At 41.1% G+C, this 23,894-nt stretch overlaps 1 protein-coding gene across 2 annotated transcripts in view; it reads left to right on the top strand.

Annotated features, from left to right (window-relative positions):
- The window catches only part of hmcn1 (hemicentin 1), a 514,861-nt gene that overhangs the window by 229,746 nt on the left and 261,221 nt on the right, over positions 1–23,894 (top strand). For both annotated transcript variants that reach the window (XM_072273998.1, XM_072273996.1), the window contains exons 21-23: positions 8,627–8,786; positions 13,991–14,162; positions 15,273–15,400. In XM_072273998.1, coding sequence (XP_072130099.1) covers positions 8,627–8,786; positions 13,991–14,162; positions 15,273–15,400 — 460 coding nt within the window. The remainder of the gene's footprint in view (positions 1–8,626; positions 8,787–13,990; positions 14,163–15,272; positions 15,401–23,894) is intronic.

Here is a 23,894-nt window from a genome sequence, read left to right as displayed (position 1 = left end):
AATTGATTAGTGTTCCAATGTCATAAGTACGCATTCCTCTGTTGTTCTGCTAATAATATAATCACACACTACTAAATTCAAGCTGAAATATCATCATGTACATGTTTCACAATTTAAATTATAATGAAATAGAGTAGATTCCCATTGAAATACATTTGAGGAATTCACATATTATGCAGCATTTCTCCTCTACGTGTACAACAGGCCATTTTGAGATATTCCTAAGACATTTATTTGAAACACAAATTAGCTGATAGCTGATGTCTGGGAAATACATTAGAGTTGCCTGTGTTCCTTTGATGCTGCAAAAGACTCTCATTGTATGAAACAGAATTTATTTCCAGCATTGGTAAATTCAAGTCACATTTGAACTGCATCAGTCACATAAAAGCTGAGCTGTCCAATGTAGAGTTCGCATGCATCAATATATCGTGGCGTTGGAATGTAAAAAATGAAATAGTGTGTTATTCATTAGACCACTTCTACGTCATAAGGCTCAAAACATTATATGATTGATAATGATCCTGACAGCAGATGATTTCTGCAGATAACTCACCTTGTTGAGATTTTGATTTGAATATTTAGCTTTAAGAGCAGTAGTGTCCAGGAGCAGCATATTTCTGTTCAAATGAAGGGAAAACCTGGCAATATCAGGGACTCTTGGCTGATCAGAGATGTCACAAATCTGGTCGAGGAAAAGGAAGAAGCCTACATTGGGTTTAAGGGGTCAAGGGTGAATGAATCTCTAGATAAATATAAAAAAAGATTTAAAAATTATCCCAAGAGGAAAATCAGGAGAGCAAAAAGAGGGTATGAGATGGATCTGGCAGGTAAGGTTAAGGAAAATTTGGAGGTTTTCTGGATGTATTAAGCATAAAAAGGTGGCTATGGAGAGAGCTGGTCCCCTTGGAGATCAGCATGACTACCTATGTCTCAGGCCACAGAAGATGATCAGATTTTCAGTGAAAACTGTATTTCTAAGTGTCCACTGAGGAAAAAATCACAGTTGCTCAAGTGATGAGGGGGGAAAAAAAGTGATGTTTTAGGGGAAATTCATATTGCCAGAGAGGAGGTATTTGCAGCCTTATAATGCCTTAAGTGGATAAATCCCCAGGGCCTCACCATGCATCCTTGGACTTCATGGGAGATGGGAGAAGAAATTGCAGAGGCCAGGGGTAACAGCACGACCTCTAAGGGGCAGGTCATAACCCTGATTGAATTATTTGAGGAAATGATAAAACAAATCGACAAAGGCAGAGCAATGGATGAGGTGGATATAGATTTTAATAAGCTTTTTGGTAAGGTTCCCCATAGTAGCCTCATTCAGAAAGTCTACCATGAGTATGGTATCCAGAGACACTTAGCTGCTTGCCCCAAGGTGGAAATAGATGGCACAAGGGATGTAATTTTAAGGTGATTGTAGGAAAATATAGTGGGGAAGTCAGAGTTAAGTTTCTTACACAGAGGATGGTAGGTGCATTAAACACGCTACCAGGGGTGGTGGTAGAGGCACAATTGGTTTAACTTTAAGAAATGCATCGCTCACACTTATCTATATTAAAATCCCTCGGCCTTTCTTCGTCCGCTTCCCTAACTGATCGAGGTCCCCCTCTAATCTGCGATAACTTTCTTCCCTTTCAGGACATTTAAAGAGACTCTTAGATAACGACATGGATGAAAGGAAAATGGAAGGTTATGTGGAAGGGAAGGGTTAGGATGATCTAAGGTTGAAAAATCAGCACAACATTGTGGGTTGAAAAGCCTGTACTGTGCTGTGTTGTTCTTTGCAGAGGTAAGGTTCCCAAAGATTGGAAGATGGCTAATGTTCCACTGTTTAAGAAGGGTAGCAAGGACAAGAAAAGAAACACAAGGCTGGTCACCTTGACATCAGTAGTGGGGAAGTAACTGGAGGAACTCCTGAGGGACAGGATTTCCCAGCATCTGGATAGACGGAGTCTGATCAGGATTCAGCATAGTTTTGTGAGTTTTTTTGAAGGGGTAGACAAAAGGATAGGTGAGGGTTAGGGCAGTGGATGTTGTCAGTTTGAACTTCAGCAAGGTATTTGACAAGGTACCTCACGGTAGGCTGGTCTGGAAGTTTAGGTCCACAGAATCCAGGTTAGCTGATTAGATGGATTGAAAATTGGCTCATTGGTAGAAAGCAGAGGGTTACGGTTGAAGGTTCTTTCTCTGAATGGAGACCAGTGATTAGTGGTGTGCCACAGGTGTCAGTGTAGGTAACCCTGTCATTCGTTATTTATATAAATGACATGGATGCAAGTACACAAAGTTGGATCACTAAGTTTGCAGATGTCACAAAATCAGAAGGTGTTGTTGAAAGTGATGAAGGTTATCATAGATTCTTGGGAGATCTCGATCAGTTAAGGAAGTGGACGAGGAATGGCAAATAGATTTCAATACAGATAAGTGTGAGGTGATGCAATTATGGAAAGTTAAACCAATGTAGGACTTATACTATGAATGGTATGGCACTAGGGAGTTTATGGAATAGAGGAACCCAGGAGTACAAGTGCATAATCTATTGAAATCACAGGTAGGAAAGGTAGTGAAAAAGGCTTTTAGCATGCTGGCCTTCATCAAGACACAGAGTATAGGAGCTGGGCAATTATGCTGCAGTTGGTAAGGTCATACTTGGAATACTATGTACAGTTTTGATCACCCTGTTATAGGAAGGATGTGGTTAAACTGGAAATAGTGCAGAAAAGATTTATGAGAATGTTGCTAGGCCTAGGGGGCCTGAGCCAGAGGGAGAGGATGACCAGGCTAGGACTTCGTTCCTTTGAATGTAGGAGAATGACGTGCAACCTTATAGAAATGTTTACAATTATGAGATGAGAGGCATATGTAATGAGGATTGTAGCAGTCTTTTCCCCAGGGTTTGAATTCCTAAACTAGCCACATAGATTTAAAAGGGACCTGAGGGGCAATGTTTTAAAGCAAAGGGTGGTGAGTGTGTGGAACAAGCTGCCAGAAGAAGTGGTTGAGGCAGGTAGAATAGTGTCATTGAAGAAGCACGTAGATCGGTACATGGAGGGTCAGGGCTTGGAGGGGGATGAGCTGAATGCATGTAATTGAGTGGGCACTGTAGGCAGTGTGGATTCTTTGGAACAAAGGGCCTGTATCCATGTTGTATTGTTCTATGTCTCTAGGGAATTAAAACTCATTAAATATGTTCGTAACTAGATGCAAAATTGTAAATAGTTGAACAATAATTGTTCACAAATGTGAAATAATCAGATTTCCAAAATTTGGCAATGGATCTGTTGACCAGAGGCAAAGGATGTTACATTAAAGGTCACCATGATTGGCGGAATGCACTGTAAGAAAGTGCTGTGCATGAGTGGTCTGTAAACCATCACTTTGAGGCTTTCACAGATAACCACACACTGTGCAAGCTCCTGGAGGTTTCTATCGCCCAGAAAATCAAGTACCAGAGTAGGTCTTGTTAATTACAAAAATGAAGAGGATTCGTGAAAGAGACAAGTTAACTGCAGCTTCAACATTTATAATGGTTGTCATTTAGGTTGGAATATTATGATAATTGTGCAGGTACAGTACATTGTCCCCAAAGCAAGTATATATAATGATTGTGGTCTTTCATAACTCAGTGTTCACAATACTGGAGTAGTTTTCAATTTCAAGGCATATAATAAATTGCAGGAAAGGAAATTACAAAGAAGATGGAAGAAATGACAAATCTTTTGGCTTTTTGGACAGAATATTGAGATGTTCAGATTTTGCAGTCCATGATTCCTTCCAGCATTGCCCCCGCACCCCCCCCCACCCCCAGCCAGGGCTGTCTTTCTCAGAGAGGTGGATTGGCAAGTAAAAGGCCAGTTCCTCTCCAGTAAACCTTTAGAACGATAGAACCATAGAACACTATGGCACAGAAACAGGCCATACGGACCTTCTAGTCAGTGCTGAAACTTTATTCCGCTAGTCCCATTGACCTGCACCCAGTCCATAACCCTCCGGACCTCTCCCATCCACATATCTATCCAATTTATTCTTAAAACTTAAGAGTGAGCCCACATTTACCACATCAGATGGAGCTCATTCCACACTCCCTCCACTCTGAGTGAAGAAGTTTCCCCTAATGTTCCCCCTAAACCTTTCCCCCTTTCACCCTAAAGCCATGTCCTCTTGTATTTATCTCTCCTAATCTAAGTGGAAAGAGCCTACTCGCATTTACTCTGTCTATGCCCCTCATAATTTTGTAAACCTCTATCAAATCCCCCCTCATTCTTCTACGCTCCAAGGAATAAAGTCCTAACCTGCTCAATCTTTCCCTGTAACTCAACTCCTGAAGACCCGGCAGCATCCTAGTAAACCTTCTCTGCACCCTTTCAATTTTACTGATATCCTTCCTATAGTTAGGTGACCAGAACTGCACACAGTACTCCAAATTTGGCCTCACCAATGTCTTATACAACCTCCCCATAACATCCCAACTCCTATACTCAATACTTTGATTTATGAATGCCAGGATGCCAAAAGCCTTCTTTACAACCCTGTCTACCTGTGACGCCACTTTCAGGGAATTATGCGCCTGAACTCCCAGATCCCTTTGTTCCTCCACACTCCTCAGGGCCCTACCATTTACTGTGTATATCCTACCTTAATTTGTCCTTCCAAAATGCAACACCTCACATGTCTGCATTAAATTCCATCTGCCATTTTCTGGCCCATTTTTCCAATTGGTCCAGATCCCTCTGCAAGCTTTGAAAGCCTTCCTCACTGTCCACAATGCCTCCAATCTTAGTGTCACCAGCAAACTTGCTGATCCAATTTACCACATTGTCATCTAGATCATTGATATAGACAACAAACAACAATGGTCCCAGCACAGATCCCTGAGGCACACCACTAGTCATAGGCCTCCAGCCTGAGATGCAATCATCCACTACCACTCTCTGTCTTCTCCCACACAGTCAATTTCGAATCCGGTTTACAACCTCTCCATGGATACCTAGTGTCTGAACCTTATGAACTAACCTCCCATGTGGAACCTTGTCAAAGGCCTTACTAAAGTCCATGTAGACAAAATCCACAGCCTTTCCTTCGTCTACTTTCTTGGTAACCTCCTTGAAAAACTCTACAAGATTCGTTAAACACGATCTACCATGCACAAAGCCATGCTGACTATCCTTAATCAGCCCTTGACTGTCCAAATACTTGTATATCTGATCTCTCAGAACACCTTCCAATAATTTACCTACTACTGATGTCAGGCTCACTGGCCTGTAATTACCTGGTTTACTTTTGGAGCCTTTTTTAAACAACGGAACATCATGAGCTACCCTCCAATCCTCCGGCACTGCACCCGTGGCTAGGGACATTTTAAATATTTCTGCCAGGGCCCCTGCAATTTCTACACTAATCTCTCTCAATGTCCGAGGAAATATCATGTCAGGCCCAGGGGATTTATCTACCTTTATTCGCTGTAAGGTAGCAAGCACCACCTCCTCTTTAATCTCTGTGTTCCATGACACTACTGCTTGTTTCCCTTCCTTCCATATACGCTATGCCAGTTTCCTGAGTAAATACTGACGCAAAAAAACTGTTTAAGATCTCCTCCATCTCGTGAGGCTCCACACATAGACAACCACTCTGATCTTCTAGGGGACCAATTTTTTCCCTTACTATCCTTTTACTTTTAATATACTTGTAGAAACCCTTCGGGTTTACCTTCACATTATCTGCCAAAGCAACCTCATGTCTTCTTTTTGTCTTCCTGATTTCCTTCTTTAGTATTTTCCTACATTTCCTATACTCTTAAGTACCGCATTTGTTCTTTGTTGCCTATACCTGCTATACACCTCTTTCTTTTTCTGAACCAGATCGCCAATATCCCTTGTAAACCAAGGTTCCCTATGTTTGTTAACTTTGCCTTTAATCCTGGCAGGAACATGCAAACTCTGCACTCTCAAAATTTCGCCTTTGAAGGCCTTCCACTTACTAAACACACCCTTGCCAGAAAACAACTTATCCCAATCCACTCTTCCTAGATCCTTTCTCATTTCCACAAAATTGGCCCTTCTCCAATTTAGAACCTCAACTTGAGGACCAGACCTATCCTTATCCATAGTTAACTTGAAACTAATGACATTATGGTCACTGGACCCAAAATATTCGCCTACACATACTTCTGTTACCTGACCTGTCTGGTTCCCTAATAGGAGATCAAGTATTGCATCCTCTCTCGTAGGTACCTCTATATATTGATTTAGAAAACTTTCCTGAACACATTTGACAAACTCCAAGCCATCTAGCCCTTTCATAGTGTGGGAGTCCCAGTCAATATGTGGAAAGTTAAAATCCCCTACTATTACAACTTTCTGTTTCTTACATCAGTCTGCTATCTCTCTACAGATTTGCTCCTCCAATTCTCTCTGACTATTGGGCGGTCTATAGTACAACCTTATTAGTGTGGTCACACTTTTCCACCCATATGGCCTCTGTAGACAAGCCCTCCGGGCTGTCCTATCTATACACAGCTGTGATATTTTCCCTGACTAGTAATGCCACTCCTCCCCCTTTTATCCCTCCCCCTCTATCACGTCTGAAACAATGGAACCCCGGGATATTAAGCTGCTAGTCCTGCCCCTCCTGCAACCAAGTCTCACTAATAGCAATAATATCGTAATCCCACGTGCCAATCCACGCTGTAAACTCATCTGCCTTACCTACAATACTCCTTGTATTGAAATAGATGCACCTGAGAACATCTCTATCACATACAAACCTTTGATTTCTGTCTATGTATGCAGTCCTTGCATGACCTTTGTCCTGCTCCACTTCACTATCTGCTCCCACACTATGGTTCCCCTCCCCCTGCAAATCTAGTTTAAACCGCGCACCCCCCCCCCCCCCCGCCCCCGGAGCAGCACTAGCAAACCTACCCACAAGGATGTTAGTCCCCCTCCAGTTCAGGTGCAAACCATCCTGTCGGAACAGGTCCCACCTTCCCTGGAACAAAGCCCAATTGTCTAGAAACATGAAGCATTCCCTCCTGCACCATCTCCATAGCCACGTACTTAGCTGCATTATCTTCCTATTTCTAGCCTCACCAGCACGTGGCATGGGTAGCAATCCTGAGATTGCAACCCTGGAGGTCCTGTCCTTCAGCTTTGCACCTAACTCCCTAAACTCTCTTTGCAGGACCTCCTCCTCCTTCCTATCTACGTCATTGGTCTCTACATGGACCACAACATCTGGCTGCTCACCCTCCCTCCTGAGAACCGAGAACTTGATCTGAGATGTCGTGGACCCTGGCATCAGGGAGGCAACAGACGATCCAGGATTCTCGATCTCTCCCACATAACCTCTTATCTGTCCCCCTAACTATCGAATCCCCTATCACTACTGCTCTCCTCTTTTCTCTCCTTCCCTTCTGAGCTGAGGGTCCAGTCTCGGTGCCAGAGACACGACCACTACAACTTGTCCCTGGTAGGTCGTCCCCACCAACAGTATCCAAAACGGTATACTTATTGTTGATGGGAACAGTCACAGGGGTGCTCTGCTCTTTCTGTCTATTCCCCTTCCCTCTCCTGACAGTCAACCAGCTACCTCCTCCTGACTTTTAGGGGTGACTGTCTCCCTGTAACTCCTGTCTATTTCTGCCTCTGCCTCACAAATGATCCAAAGTTCATCCAGCTCCAGCTCCCTAACTTGGTTTGTCAGGAGCTGAAGCTGGATGGACCTTTCACAGGTGTAGTCATCAGGGACAATTGTGCTCGCCCTGACTTCCCACATACTGCAAACGGAGCACTCGACTGCTCTAACTGCTGCCTCCATTTCCTACTCCTAAGTTAATTAGGTTAATTAAAGGAACTTACCCAGCCTTACCTCACTGGGAGCAGGCTTGTCCTCAGTATCTGCTCGCCGAAGCCTCTCGAGCCAAAGCCTCAAAGCTCCACTCCTACCCTGAACCACTCACACACTGGCCGCTCCTCTTCAGTTATCTCTCCTTTTATTTGTCCCTGCCAATTATCTTAAGTACTCACTCCCTCTAATCAACACTCTGTTTAGCCCTTCAGTTGCCCTCCACATTCCTTTTAAAGCACACTCACCTCAGCTCCTCAGCTGCTTCCCAGCACTCAGCACTCTCCCGAGCCCTTCGGTCCTTGTCCTGCGGCGATGGTCCCGCGATCACACTTTGATAACTGATGAGGACCCACCTGTGGTCTGTGAAAATGCTTATGCAGCTAAAGTGTGAACAAAATGTATTAGATACAGATCTCTATAAGTATGACAAAATATACAATGAATTTTATGATTTTTGACAAAATCCTTAAGTTTCAGAATTATCTTAGATATCTCTATTCTGAATTTGTACGATGCTTTATACCAACTTGGCTCAAGCCTCTAGCAATAATTTGAGAAGGTGATAACAAGAATACCTCTGAAATTGTAGAAATTTTGATAAATATTTTGCAAAGTGGTGTGAGATCACTGTTTAATACTGGTCCTTTGACAATCGCACTGCAGGGTTGACCGTGATGCGTGTGATATCAAATGATAATCCTGCGTTGCCCATGTTCATCAAAGTCTATAAAAGCAAAAGGATTCATTTTGTGCAAATAATTTGTACCTTCTCTTACAGAACGATGAACTCATTATCCAGCGTTTGGGGAATTTCAGCGTGGAATCAGATGGCAGTTTATTAATTCTTTCTCCAAGTGGTGCAGAGACTGGGGAATTTGTGTGCTCAGCCACAAATGCTGCAGGCTACACCACACGCAAAGTTCAGCTGACTGTTTATGGTATGAGTACATTTTTAATCTTTTCATACGATAAAAAATATTAGAAATTGCAGGCACTAGCTTGTAGAATGTGTTAACTGTTGATGGTAGTGCAGCTGTTTTATACTGACCCGGTAATCATATTTTTAATACTTCTCCAATAATGTTTAATCCCCTCCCCTGATCTTATAAAATATGACAATTTCTGGTTGTTATATTTAACAAATGAGGCTATGTACAGTGCCTTTAAAAAGTATTCACCCCCTTGAAAGCTTTCATGTTTTATTGTTTTACAACATTGAATCACAGTGGATTTAATTTGGCGCTTTTGACACTGATAAACAGAAAAGACTCTTTCATGTCAAAGTGAAAACAAATTTCTACAAATTGGTCTAAGTTTATTACAAGTATTAAGCACAAAATAATTGATTGCATAATTACTCACCCCCTTCAAGTCAGTATTTAGTAGACGCACCTTTGGCAGCAATTACAGCCTAGAGTCTGTGTGGATAGGTCTCTATCAGCTTTGCACATCTGGGCACTGCAATTTTTCCCCATTCTTCTTTACAAAGCTGCTCAAGCTCTGTAAGCATGGGGTCGTGAGTGAACAGCCTTTTCAAGTCTTGCCACGAATTCTCAATTGGATTGAGGCCTGGACTCTGACTTAGCCACTCCAGGACATTAATTTTGTTGTTCTTAAGTCAATCCTGTGTAGCTGTGTCTTTATGCTTGGAGTCATTATCTTGCTGGAAAACATATCTTCTCCCATGTCGTAGTTCTCTTGCAGACACCATCAGATTTTCCTTGAGGATTTCCTTGTATTTTGCTGCATTCATTTTACCCTCTACCTTCACAAGTCTTCCAGGGCCTGCTGCAGTGAAGCAGCCCCACAGCATGATGCAGCCACCACCATGCTTCACGGTAAGGATGGTGTGTTTTTGATGATGTGCGGTGTTTGGCTTATGCCAAACATAGTGTTTAGTCTGATGGCCAATTTTGGTTTAATCAGACCATAGATCCTTCTTCCAGCTGACTTCAGAGTTTCCCACATGTGTTCTGGCAAACTCTAGCCAAGATTTCATGTGAGTTTTTTTTCAACAGTGGCTTTCTCTTTGCCACTCTCCCATAAAGCTGTGACTTGTGTAGCACCCGGGCAACAGTTGTATGCGCACTCTGTCCCATCTCAGCCACTGAAGCTTGTAACTGCTCCAGAGCTGTCACAGGTCTCTTGGTGGCCTCCCTCACTAGTCCCCCTCTTACAGGTCACTCAGTGTTTGAGGATGGACTACTCTAGGCAGACTTACAGCTGTGCCATATTCTTTCCATTTCTTGATGATTGACTTCACTGTACTCCAAGGGATATTCAGTGACTTGGAGATTTTCTTGTATCTATCTCCTGACTAGTGTTTCTCAAGAACCTTTTCACGGAGTTGCTTGGAGTGTTCTTTGTCTTCATGGTGTAGACTTTGCCAGGATACTGACTCACCACCAGTTGGACCTGCCAGATACAGGTGTATTTTCACTACAATCATTTGAAACACCTTGACTGCACACTGGTCTCCACAAACAGATCTCCATTTAACTAATTATGTGACTTCTATAACCAATTGGCTGTACCAGTGATGATTTGGTATGGCATGTTAAAGGACGTGAATACTGATGTAATCAATTATTTTGTGTTTTATATTTGTAATTAATTTCGATCACTCTGTAGAGATCTGTTTTTACTTTGACACAAAAGAGTCTCTTTCTGTTGATTAGTGTCAAAAAAGCCATATTAGATCCACTGTGATTCAATGTTGTACAACAATAAAATATAAAAATGTCCAAGGGGCGGAGTGAATACTTTTTATAGACACTATTATTGTGCATTTACTTTTTGTTTCTCTGGATCACTGAATCATAAGAATACAAGAAAATAGGATTCAGAAGATAAAAGAGATTCTACAGATGCTCAAAATCATGAGCAATGCACACAAAATACTGAAGGAACTCAGCAGATCTTGCAGCATCTGTGTCGAGAAACAAACATCATTGTTTCAGGCTGAGACCTTTCATCTGTACCAGTATGGGATCTGGATTAGGCCTTCAGGCCCCTCAAACCTGCCCCAATATTCAGAGTGATCATGCTGATCTATGCTCGTTTCAGCTCCTCTTCTCTTTCAGTTCCCAATAACCCTCAGTTCCCAATCTTTCAAATATTTCTCTGTCTCCACCTTGTATATCTAATGGCTTTTCTTCCTCCAAGCTCATGGGCAAACAATTTCAGAGAATTATCCCGCTCCACATTTCTCCAGACACTGACTGACATGCAAGTCTGATGATTGTTTTCCTTCACCGTCCAACCTTGTACACTGTGAGAGGTGGCAGATTGCAAGACGTATAGGTGCCTTCTCTATCCTGCATGTACACTCAGTGGCTACTTCATTAGGTACACCTGTACACCTGCTCATTAATGTAAATATTTAATCAGCCAAAGTGGCAGCAAATCAATACCTAAAAGCATGCAGACGTAGTCAAGAGGTTTAGTTGTTTATCAGAGCAAACATCAAAATGGGGAATACAACTGAGCCAAGTGGCCTTGACCGTGGAATGATTGTTAATGCCAGAGGGGGTAGTTCGAGGATCTCAGAACTTGCTGATCTCCTGGGATTTTCACGTACAACATTTTCTAGGGTTTACAGAGAATAGTGCTAAAAACAGACATCCAGCAAGCGGCAGTTCTTTGGGCTAAAATGCCTTGATAATGAGAGAGGTCAGAGGGGAATGGCCAAACTGGTTCAAGCTGACAGGAAGGCGACAGTAGTTCAAATAAGTACATGTTACAACAGTGGTGTGCAGAAGAGCATCTCTGAACTTTATTAGAGGCAGGAGGTAACTAATGGCTACTGAGTGCAGATGTCCCTGCTTTTGAAAAATTACAAAACAAAGAGCTATTTGAGCTATTCCTATTTGTTATTGCACTGTATTTTCAATATTTCTGAAAAATTCAGGTTTTTTAATAACCCATGGTGACCATTGCAAGTTTTAATTCAGAATTATTTCCAATAATACATGATTTTCAAAAGAAATCTGATATTCTAAAATGACAATTTTAGTGATAAAATAGCAGTATTAGTAACATACCAACAAAATTAAGAGGGATTTGCAGCTAAGTAAAGAATATAAAATTTCTTGGCTCCACACTTTGTTGATTGTGAGCATAGTCTTAAATTACAGAACAATATTGATCAATTGGTAATTTCGCTGGAGCAATGGCAGATGTACTTCAATCCTGATAAGCGCTAGATGGTGCATTTTTGGAAGTCTTGTAAGGATAGAGCATATACAGTGAATGGTAGGGTCTTAAGGAATATTTAGGATCAGAAGGACTTTGGTATTCAAGTCCGTAGTTCTGTGAAGGCTGCAGTGCAGGCAGTGAAGATGACATAACAGACATCCCACCCTGCAAAAACTCGTTTCAGGGAGGTAGCACCATCAATTTGTGGGAGACTCTCTTGCACTCTCGCTTGCTTTCTCTCTCGCTCGCGCGCTCTCAAAAAAATTGATTTCCGTGATATTGTATATAATTTGCGGACATCAGGGAGCCACTATTCATATGCGGGAGACTCCCGGAACTTCTGGGAGAGGTGGGATGTCTGACATAAAGGAAGTGGGCTGCCTTTGGCCTGGCCACAGAATTAGAAGAACATGGATATCATGGTACAACTTTATAAAACTCAGTTTAGGCACGGGTAATCACAAAGCCAGACTAACTCTAATTGATCAAGTCACAAGAAGAATCAGCAATACTCACAGAGGGAACCAGTCAATGCTAAATACTATCCTAATGTGGCTCACATGAGATGCACGAGAAATGCTGAAATATTAAAGATAATGTATTAGAATGAACACAGAAATTATATTACAGGTCTAACTAACAGGCAGCTTTTTCCAATTCCTTATCCTCTTGTTTGGTTAGAGTTCCATAGTAAATGGATTAGTTGCTCCTTATGAGCTGCTAATTTCCTACTATTTCAATGAAGTATCTTCTTAGAGAAATATGTACTTCATCCAGTGTGCTTCCCTCTGCTACAGTTTTTTTTAACTTTCCCAAATGAAGAGTGCTGGATTTCTGTTTGGTACCTTGCCACAGCAATCTAACAAGAAAGTGGAACTCAGTGACAAGAGTTCAAGGAATAAAACCGCCCTGTTATTCCATGGCATAAGGCAGTGCTGCTGCAGACAGCCATGCATAACACTGCAAAAAAATAAAACTTCAAACAATTTACTGCAATTTCTTTTCCTGTGTCCAAACATTCCCATTCAATGGCAGAGATGGTTTCAACTGTCGGTTTTCGTACACCTTAATGACAGTCCATACACTTTACCTATTGGTCCAACCACAATAATTAGCATGTTCTTAGAGTTCGTGAATCTAGCATGCACGGGGCTATAGCTGATCGTCATTTTGGATAAAAACAGAAAAAGGATTCATACTCTGATGCAAGTGGTAATTAGATGGGATCAAAAACAGGAATCCTTCAACTCCATCGTCCTAGATGAGTGAGTAAAAAAGTTAAAGTCTGTCCCGAGCCTTTGTGGCCCATCAGGCCAGTGCTTATGCCGGTTTCTGTGGCGTGAAGCGACTGAGAGTATGAGACTACACCCCCCCTCCCGGATAGGATGCCAGTCTATCGTGAGGTTAACCCCAGCATTTTGTCAGTACCCATTTTCAGCTGGGTGGACTGGAGCAGTGTGTGGTTAAATGCCTTGCTCAAAGACACAACACGCTGCCTTGACCGAGACTCGAACACATGACCTTCAGATCGTGAGCACAACGCCCTAACCACTTGGCCACGCGCCACACCGATGAGTGAGTATAATATCTTGCTAAATTAAAAACCTGGGGGACATCACCAGTGCCTCTCCATTGCTTTCACACACAGTGTATCTGAGCACTTCTGAAAAGAGTTGACTCGATCGTATTGAAGGCTAAGAGGTATCCAGTATCTCTCAACATACCTTTTCCCAAGTCACGTAATATCAGTTTATATTCTTATTCAATAATCAAAACATGTAAAACATAAAATGCATTTTAGTAATAAGCCTATTTTGACCAAGTATAGCAGTGAGACTTGGTTGTTTTGTTTACAAATGAATGGAATGCTTGACCATTTTAATTCAGAATAACTTCCTACTGCATGTAAGATGGCTTGTAGAACTTACTCAAATTTAAATTCCAGTTAAACCAAGAATCGTTACTCAGTCAAGAGGAGGATCTGAGAGAAGAAGTCCAAAAGAGTTATCAGTGATCGAAGGAGAAGATATCACATTGCCTTGTGAAGTCCATAGCTTCCCACCTCCCATTATCCACTGGGCCAAAAATATGCAACTTATCTCTCCTTTTTCACCAAGGTAATTTGAGATTAAACAGAGGTCTGAATTATGGGATTTCTTATATTTTACTATGAAGTGTGCTATGTGCAGCTGTGGACAGTGAGCAAGAATATGAGGCAAATAAACATAGCTGTCATATTTTCATTTGAATAAAAGTCATTATTATTGACATCACTGATTTTTTAATCTTTAAATTCTTTACAGATTAGGAAATGTTTTACTTTTCACTGACCAGTAATTCTTTTCATTGTTTTCCCTTGCTTTTCATAGTATTGCAACCGCACTGCTGACTGGGATGAGTATTTTGAACTTCTGTGTGTACTTCCCCTCAGTGCATGCCCACATGGTCCTTAAGTTGAATAGCTTTGATATGCGTTAATGAAAACCACAACACAGAAGAGCCGAGCGACAATATGAATTATTAATGTTCAAAGAACTTTTCAAATTGTAAGGAAGTACTGTGGAGCTCATCTTAATCAGTTTACAAGATGATACATTTTCAAATTAATGATCACAGGCTTTGCTTGATATACTCATTTATTTATTTTTGAATATCCAACATTCCCCAGTGTTCAATTGTTTGCACATTCTTTTGTTTCTCTGATTTCTTCTTGACCAAATTTGTAAGATTCCTCCATTCTATAAGTTGATTTCATAATGGGTAGCAAATCCTTCGGCCCAATTCCTTGTTGTGATTAGAGTACATTCAAGTGTTTCATCCCTCCTTTCCCCTTGTTTGGCTGTCTTTCTTGTCTTTCAGTTTTCAACCATTAAGTAGGCAGATGATGGAAACGTTGACCTGTCTGTTTTTTATGCATACAGTGACATGTAAGGCATTTCCAACATTTTCTGGTTTACTCTTTGCATGATTTAAAAAACAACAAAAGATCTGCTGTTTAGTTGCATTAGCTGCTTTCAAATCAAGAAACAAAAGAGAAGTCTGGACAAGCTCCAAATCATGGAATCTTTCCATTTGGTCAGTACAGAAAAAACATCAGAGCAGTTGTTACAATTCTATGTTGTTCAACTTAATGTTGGTTTAGTCACTGTCTATATTGTTATCTTAACATATTTCTGTATACTTAAGATGTTGATGATTTTTTAATGGGAATATACTTTGTATTCCAGACACACCCAACTTTCCACTGGATCAATGAAGATTATTGAAACCAGACTGTCTGATTCTGGAACATACCAGTGTGTTGCTACAAACATTGCTGGGAATGTTACACAATACATTAGGTTAAGTGTGCATGGTATGTTTCCATTGCAGTGCAAATCAATAATGACATCAGTTCTTTCTTCAGATGTCAAAAACTCAAACTCTAGGGACTAGATTCTCAGAGAACTGCTAATCACTGTTTAAACAATACCAGCTCAACAAGCTTTAATGTTTAGTAATTGCTCACAAAGGAGTCCCATAAAATTATGCATCTTGCAGAAAATTTGAGGTTCAATCAGCACTGAAAATTCACACGCATGCACACTTATGCACAAACACACATAAACAAACACAACTGGTAGAAATTCAAACAAGAGAAAATCTGTCGATGCTGGACATCCGAGAAACACACACAAAATGCTGGAGGAACTCAGCAGGCCAGGCAGCATCTATGGAAAAGAGTACAGTTGACGTTTTGGGCAGAGACCTTTCATCAGGACTGGAAAAAAAAGAGATTAAGAAGGTGGAGTGATGGGAGGAAGAAAGACAAGGTGACGGGTAAAACAGGAGGGTGGGGTGGAGAGGGGGTGCAGAGAATTTGATTGGTGAAAGAGATACAGGGCTGAAGAAGGGAATCTGATAGGAGAGCCCTGTATCTCTGTATCTCCAGCCCTGTATCTCTTTCATCAATCAACCTTCCAGCTCCTTACTTCATCCCTTCCCCACCCACTTCCTGGTTTCACCTGTCACCTTGTCTTTCTTCCTCTCCTCCCCCCATCTTCTTACTTCGACTCCTCATTTTTTTTCTCCAGACTTGCCGAAGGGTCTCGGCCCGAAACATCGACTGTACTCTTTTCCATAGATGCTGCCTGGCCTGCTGAGTTCCTCCAGCATTTTGTTTGTGTTGGGTAGAAATTCAAGACTTGATCATGCATTTAGTTTCAAAATCAATTCATTCAAAAATTTCCTTGCCCATTTTTTATACTTTCTTATAGAGTGTACTGAGGTTTGCACTCTCATTTCTATAATGAAATAATTTTTTTATAGCATCCTGAAACAAATCTTTGAATTTAATTACTAACATCTATTTCAACTGCATCTACAATCACTTGTAGAAATTACTCAAACCTATTTTAAATTGCAGTTAAGACAGGGTGAAGGAGTAGGGTGTAAATATAATGTGATAGTTTGAGGATTGGTTAATGAATAGAGAAAAGAGATGAGGAATAAAGAGATGAGACCATGGCTTTATGTGGATCCATTTGTCCACAATGTACATTAATAATTTGAATGAGGGGATTATGTGATATGTTTAAATTTGCTAATAATACAAAGTTAGATGGCAGTGTGGGCTATAAGAGGATACGGAGAGATTTCATTAAAATGTAGGCAAAGACATAGCTGTTGGAATATAATGTGGAAGAATGCAAGGCATCAATTCTTATGCTAAAATTCCAAATAATTGAGTATTTTTTTAAAATTGTGGAAGACTCAAAGGCGTTGGTGTTCAGGGGGATGTTGGGTGGCCAAGTATACTTGTGAAGGTTAGCAAGTAGATATAGTAAGCAGTTTGAAAGGCAAACACTATGTTGGACTCCATTGCCAGAGGACTTGAGTAGAAATATTTTGCTTCAATTGTGTTGTAACCCTAGTGAAACCAAATTTATGTTATTGTACTTAGTCTGCTCTCTTCATTTGCTTGGCATTACAAAGAGCGATGGATGGATTTTTAGATGTTACTGGAATTGAGGAAATTGGCGATAGAGCAGAAAGTTGTAGTGCAGTTAAAGGTCAGCCCTGATCTTACTGAATAGTCATGCAAGCCTGAGAGGCTGAATGGCCTGTTTCTTTTAATCTTAAACTTCTCAAATTGGAAGAGGATCAAATAATCAACAAAGTAGGAACACTGGCATTCATTAAAAATGCAATTAGTATTTATTATACTGATTTGAGTGTTCAATTGGATCCGCTCCAATTTACCTACCAGCACAACTGGTCCAGGGCAGATGCCATCTCATTGGCTCTGGACAGCAATGATGCATACATCAGGATGCTCTTTATCGGCTACAGTTTGGCACTTAATGCCACCATCCCCTCAAAACTAATCAGTAAGCTTGAAGACCTTAGCCTCAATACCTCCTTGGGTAATTGGATCTTCAACTTCTTCACTTGCAGATCCCAGTCAGTTCAATGGTTCAATTTAATATCTCAGAATGTATTCAATATACTACCTGAAATTCTTACTCTTCACAGACATCCACGAAACAGAAGAAACCCTAAACAATGAATGACAGAAAACATCAGAACTCCAAAGCCCCACAACCCCTCCCATGCACAGGCAGCAGCAAAAGCATCCAACCTCCCCTCTCACTCGAGAGAGAGAGATCGCTGGGGTGCAGGGGCCTTCCACCAGCAGCACACACCGCCTGCCGTCCCAGTGTTTCAATCTCCCATGATGCTTCTGTCAGCAAGATCAACAAGGAATCAGGTTGTCGAAGGCTGCACCTGGAGATTACAAAACAGCAGGCCACACTGCACGTCCAAGAACAAGAACCCACCACCCATGGAGAACCGTAGTTTGAGCTGCAGCTGTAGGTTATGGACTCTGATAGGACCCCAGCCACCTTGAAAAGAAAAGAGAGATGAGGAAAAAAAAAGAAGAAACTGTTTCATAGATGAACTTGATGAAGTCACTCGGGTCTACAAAAACATCTTTTGGATTGGTAGAAATGCCTCCTCTAAAATCTTCATCAGCATAAGTGCACCACAAGTTTGTATGCTTAGCCCTCTACTCTACTCAGTTTATACTTATAACTGTGAAGCTAAGCACAATTCCAATGCAGTATTTAAGTTTACTGTCTATACCATTGTCATTGGCCGAATCAGGAGCAGTGATGAATTAACCTATAGGAGGGAGATTGAAAATCTGGCTGAGTGGCGCCACAACAACAACCTCTTGCTCGATGTCAGCAAGACTAAGGAGATGATTATTGACCAGGAGGAGGAATCAGGAGGTCCATGAGCCAGTCCTCATAGGGGGCCGGGTGTGGCGGTTAGAGGAGGAGAGTATCAGCAACTTTAAATTCCTTGGTGTTATCATTTCAGAGAATCTGTCCTGGGCCCAGCACGTAATTGCAATTATGAAGAAAGCACGGCAGCAACTCCACTTCCTTAGAAGTTTGTGAAGATTCGGCATGACATCTAAAACCTTGACCAATTTCTATAGCTATGTCGTGGACAGTATATTGATGGCTGCATCACCACCTGGTATGGAAACCCCTCCCATGCACAGGCAGCAGCAAAAGCATCCTGAATGCCCTTGAATGTAAAATCCCACAAAAAGTATTGGATACAGCCCAGTCTATCACGGGTAAACCCTCCCTACTATTGAGCACACCTACATGGAGCGCTATCGCAGGAAAGCAGCATCCATTATCAAGGACCCCCACCACCCAGACAATGCTCTCTTCTCACTGCTACCATAAGGAAGAAGGTGCAGAAGCCTCAGAATCTACATCACCAGGTTCAGGAACAGTTACTACCCCTCAGCCATCAAGCTCTTGAACAAAAGGAGATAACTTTACTCAATTTCACTCACCCCATCATTGAGATTTCCCTCCAATATATTGTCCCAGTTTCAAGGACTCTTTCATCTCATGTGCTCAATATTTATTGCTTATTAATTTATTATTATTATTATTTATTTCTTTTTCTTTAGTACTTGCAGTGTTTGTTGTCTTGTACACATGGTTGTTTGTCCTTTTGGGTGCAGCCTTTCATTCATTCTATTATGCTTCTTGGACTTGCTGCGTATGCCCACAAGAAAATGAATCTCAGGGTTTTATATGGAGACATATATCTGGACTTTGAACTTGGAACTTAAAAATTGCAACTGCATTGTTGAAGGTTGTTGGTGACTTCATCTTGAATATTTGCCGAAGTACTAAAATGGAATTCCAAAAGCATAGATCCCAACTGTGCAGGGAGGAGATATTTAACCATTATGCAGATGATAACCTCATGAAAGATTTGCTTAATTAGTCCCAAGCCCCTACTCTTATCCCTATAGTCTAATATATATTTTTGTCAGGTTACAGCTGAGTAGAGTGGCTGGTCCGTTTGTCATGCTTGCACTACCTACCCCCACAGGCAGCTATTGCACTTTGCCTCAGTAGATCACTTCACACTCAGCCATGAAATAATTAAATCACTTTAACTGTTTGTTTGCCGTGGGACAGCCTCAGAGGACAGTGCTCGCAATTGGGTCCCTGGCGCAGCAGAGCACAATGTCAGTTCTCTGTACCACCAGACGTGTATCTACTGGTAAATAGGACATGCTGTCATGACTCTTTCAGTGCTGATTCCATTAGCACTCTTACTCTTGGGAACATAAACTGAATGCTAAATTAGGTGCCGGTGTAGTGGCAGAGTCCTTAGCCCAACTGTTAATGTAAGGAATTCCAGAACGAGGCAGAGCAGATGGAAAAGAATTTTTTAAATGCTGTCTAACCATCATGAAATTTCCTGAGGTAGCTAAACTTTTTTTTACCTCAGAAATCAAGTAAGCTGAAGTACCCACATCCATTGGCTATAATTTGGCTTCTTGACACTGCTGAGGATAATGTGTCTCTGAGATAATGAGCAAATGATATAATTACCAATGAGTGGGAAATCTGATGGAAAATTGTCCACTGACTTCTGCATATCCCTCTAGCATTCAGTTCAGTAGTGCATCTCCAGGGGTGAAGGAACAAGATTGCTATCTACTCCTTTCAATGGAGCATGTCTAATGTTAAGTCTGTAGAGTGAAAAGTAGTTATTGGAATAAATCTAACTGATCCTCTTGATTCTGATTTTGAATCATGCCTTCTAGTTACAGTCACAAAAGCATACAGTGGTTTATGGGGTCGTGTTTAAGTGTATGTGAATGCACTGCCCATACATACAGTGTCCTCGTCTGAAACTGCTGTATGATGTGAGAAAATGGGCTGACCCAGGGAAAGGGGAGGATGTGCCAGACATCTGTCCCTAAAAACACATTGAATTTTCCTTTGCAAGCACCACTTATGCATTTTTTGTTCTAAAACTCTTCCATATGTTTAGTTTTCTGTCCAACCTCAGCTTGCATTCCACTCTCAACGTTACTTTCAGTGGTGATTTTGAAGTAGGAGTTATCGGGGAATTTTTATTTGTTCTGATAGAAAACTAGCAAATGAAATAAACATTAAAAGTACACTAATAATCTGAATTTTCATTTCAACTGCAATTGTTTTTGACTAACCTGGTACTCACATGTGTTGATTATTCTCAGTTGCCCAGAAAGTCTGGGTCTAGGTTGCTTCCTTAAGCCATGAAATGACGTATTAAACTGAAAGAGCACTTGGAAAAAATAACCATAGATTGATAGGTTAAGGATGGCAGAGTCCCTTTCCAAAGCTTCACAGACAAGTTTTTTTTTAATTTCAAGAAACTGAATGCATAATTGCAAATGACCAAATAAGATTAGAACTCACACTCTCTGAATTGGAAGTCCAGGCATCTGTGGCTCTTAGGTATGGAAATTAAACCTTACTATGCTACGGCACATTAGCACTGGTATGTTGTTTATGGCAAATTGATCATTTTAAAACATTATCTTGACTCAATATGGTCATTTAAATCTTTATGGGAATTTAGATTTTTCTTGGAATTCCTTCAAACGCCTATTTGTAAATTTGCCAGATTAATGTGGAAAGTGTATTCAGCGCCAGTGGGTCAAATTTGAAGAAATGAATCTTTATTCATTTGGGTAATGCAGCAGTGAATAATATGTAACAACACAGCTAAGCTAAATGCAATTTTGTCAGAACTCACTCAAGGATTAGTTGCCATTTTTAGCAGGTCCCACAAATCTTACATTTAGCACCAACTTCCAAGAAGTAAATATTTCCCTTTCTAGACAACTGGAAGCTGATAACCGGTGATGTGAATGTAGTTTTCCTGCAATACGTTGGCTACCTTCGTTACGAAACTGAAGTGGCTCTGGGTACTATGAGGAATAATGGTAGACGAACATGTGAAGGCCAATTGTTATAAATACTTATTGGATTTGATAAACCCAAAGACACAATATTGAGAATTTTAACTTCTCACTAACAACACAGATTGGCAGTGGAATTAGCATGATTTTTAAATTAAAATTAGTTAATATGAAGCATTCATAGTAGCAACGTGCACTTATAGCGCCAGGAAAATGCCATTTGGCCCAACAGAAAGGAGACCTTCGGAAAAGATTAACATCCATGCACCCTCTGAATGCCCCCTTCCCTAGTTACATTCCACATCATTAAGTGGAATAATTTCTTCTGATTTCTTTTCATTATAATCTAAATCTAACCCTAACCCTGTAATTTTATTTTTATTTTTCCTGTGACAAGACTGTTGAAACCACAGACCCTTTGGTTAATGGTAAGGCTCCATGGCATAAAAAGGTTGGGGAGCCCTGCTCCAATGCAACGGCACTAAAATTGCTAAGTACAGAAATGAACCTAGATTAATACATCTACAGGCTGCTTCCTGAATCACCCTTTCCTGAGATTTTCACCTTTTGTCCAATGGTGACCAAAATCAGTCTCTGAAAAATTAGTGGTTATACCCATGGGGAGAACGATCCTGGTCAAAGGAAGGGTTAAGGGGTTTAGGCTTCTGAAAATAAATGGTTGACAAGAACAGCGTGCTATCTAAATTTGTAGCATGCCAGATACGTGACTCACAATTAACTGGAGACATCATAAAATACCAATAAATACCAAAATTGTGTTGGCGCGTGGCCAAGTGGTTAAGGCGTCGGTCTAGTGATCTGAAGGTCGCTAGTTCGAGCCTCAGCTGAAGGAGCGTGTTGTGTCCTCGAGCAAGGCACTTAACCACACATTGCTCTGCGATAACACCAGTGCCAAGCTGTATCAGCCCTAGTGCCCTTCCCTTGGACAACATCGGTGGCGTGGAGAGCGGAGACTTGCAACATGGGCAATTGCCGGTCTTCCATACAACTTTGCCCAGGCCTGCGCCCTGGAAACCTTCCAAGGCACAAATCCATAGTCTCACAAGACTAACGGATGCCTATAAATACCAAAATAATGATATAACCAACATCTCACTTTCCTTGAAAAGAAATATAATATTCTACAACAGAGTCTTAATGTCTGTTTTCAAATATTTACCATCCTTTTGTAGGAAGGTTGCTATTTATATTGTTAACAGAAATAACAGTTGTTGCACTCTGAAATGCATTATTGGAACATTACATTTGGGAGCAAGGGTATTCATGGGATATTTTCAAGTGATAAAATTGTGTTGAGGTAATGAAGGTAGATCACTTTTAGAGGAGTCAGCATGTTGTATTTACAAGAAAGATCCTGAGACTGCTATATTTGCTTGATATCATATTTTAGTGTTTATTGACATTTTATGACGCTAAACTTAAAAAACTACCTAAATGTTTGATTCCTTAGATGTTCTATAGATCATAGTCCAGACTTTGCAGTTAGCAATAAAGGAATAGTGTTCACAGTTGACTGTGCTGAAAGATAATAATTTTGTGGTTTTATCAGTAGTTTGAGAAAACAAGAGGCTTTCAACCTATCAGGTATAAGATTCTCCCTCGGGACATGAAGACAGGCTGTGCTTTTTTGTGTAGTGCTGTGGACAATCATTTGCCTCCAGTTTTGTTTGTGAGTGCCAAGCGCTTTTTTGAGAAATTCCCATCACATGGAAGATTCTTCAGTGGTATAGCAAGTGACAGAGGTTTGCAAACTGGGTGACTGATGACACTGATCTATGCTGATAGTGACATCGCTAGACTGGGCCACATGATATAATCAAAGCCATATGTTAATCCTTATTAACTTTGGGAATGATATTCATTAGGATACAGGAAAATATTCATTAGCTTCTAACACATGGATTCTCTCATCCTTGTGGTCTCTGCACCAGTCTGTTGCTGCTGGCACCTGTTGCACAGAACCTTCTCCCACAGAACAGACGAACCTCTGTATGGTTGCCTTACAATGTGTCTGGGTGATGTGCCAAGTTTGAACAGCTGGTGGTGTGCAGATGTTGCAAGTTGTTGGTGTCAGATTTGGAATGGTAGTAAATATGAGGTTCAGTTGAATACATGAATATGAAGCCAAAGACCTGTCTGATAGATGCTGTTGTGAGATGAGTGATGGCTTGTATAGAGCAATGTGTAATTCTGGTAGTGCAGCTGTAGAAGGGATTTGATAATGGTTTCACTGATCTTGACTACAGTTGTCAAGTTATTAAACTTCTTTGCAACACTGCATCATTGTCCTCTGGGATTAACACCTGGAGCTGAACTTATTCGTGACCTCTCTGCCCACAGCAACTTTGTCTCTCTATCTGGAGAATTTACTGGGCCCTAAAATTAGAGAACCTCTTTCCTTCTCTTCATCTCACCTTAATATGTCCAGAAATGTATCAGAAAGTTAATTTGTTCATACACTTCCATGACTTAAACCAGTGGTCCCCAACCCCCGGGCCGTGGACCAATACCGGTCCGTGAAGCTTGCAGGGGTGCAGCAGTAGCCGGG

Source organism: Mobula birostris, chromosome 12 (assembly GCF_030028105.1).
Source record: "Mobula birostris isolate sMobBir1 chromosome 12, sMobBir1.hap1, whole genome shotgun sequence".
Taxonomy (NCBI): domain Eukaryota; kingdom Metazoa; phylum Chordata; class Chondrichthyes; order Myliobatiformes; family Myliobatidae; genus Mobula; species Mobula birostris.
Note: the sequence above shows the minus strand (reverse complement) of the source record. Positions and strands in the feature narration are given on the sequence as shown.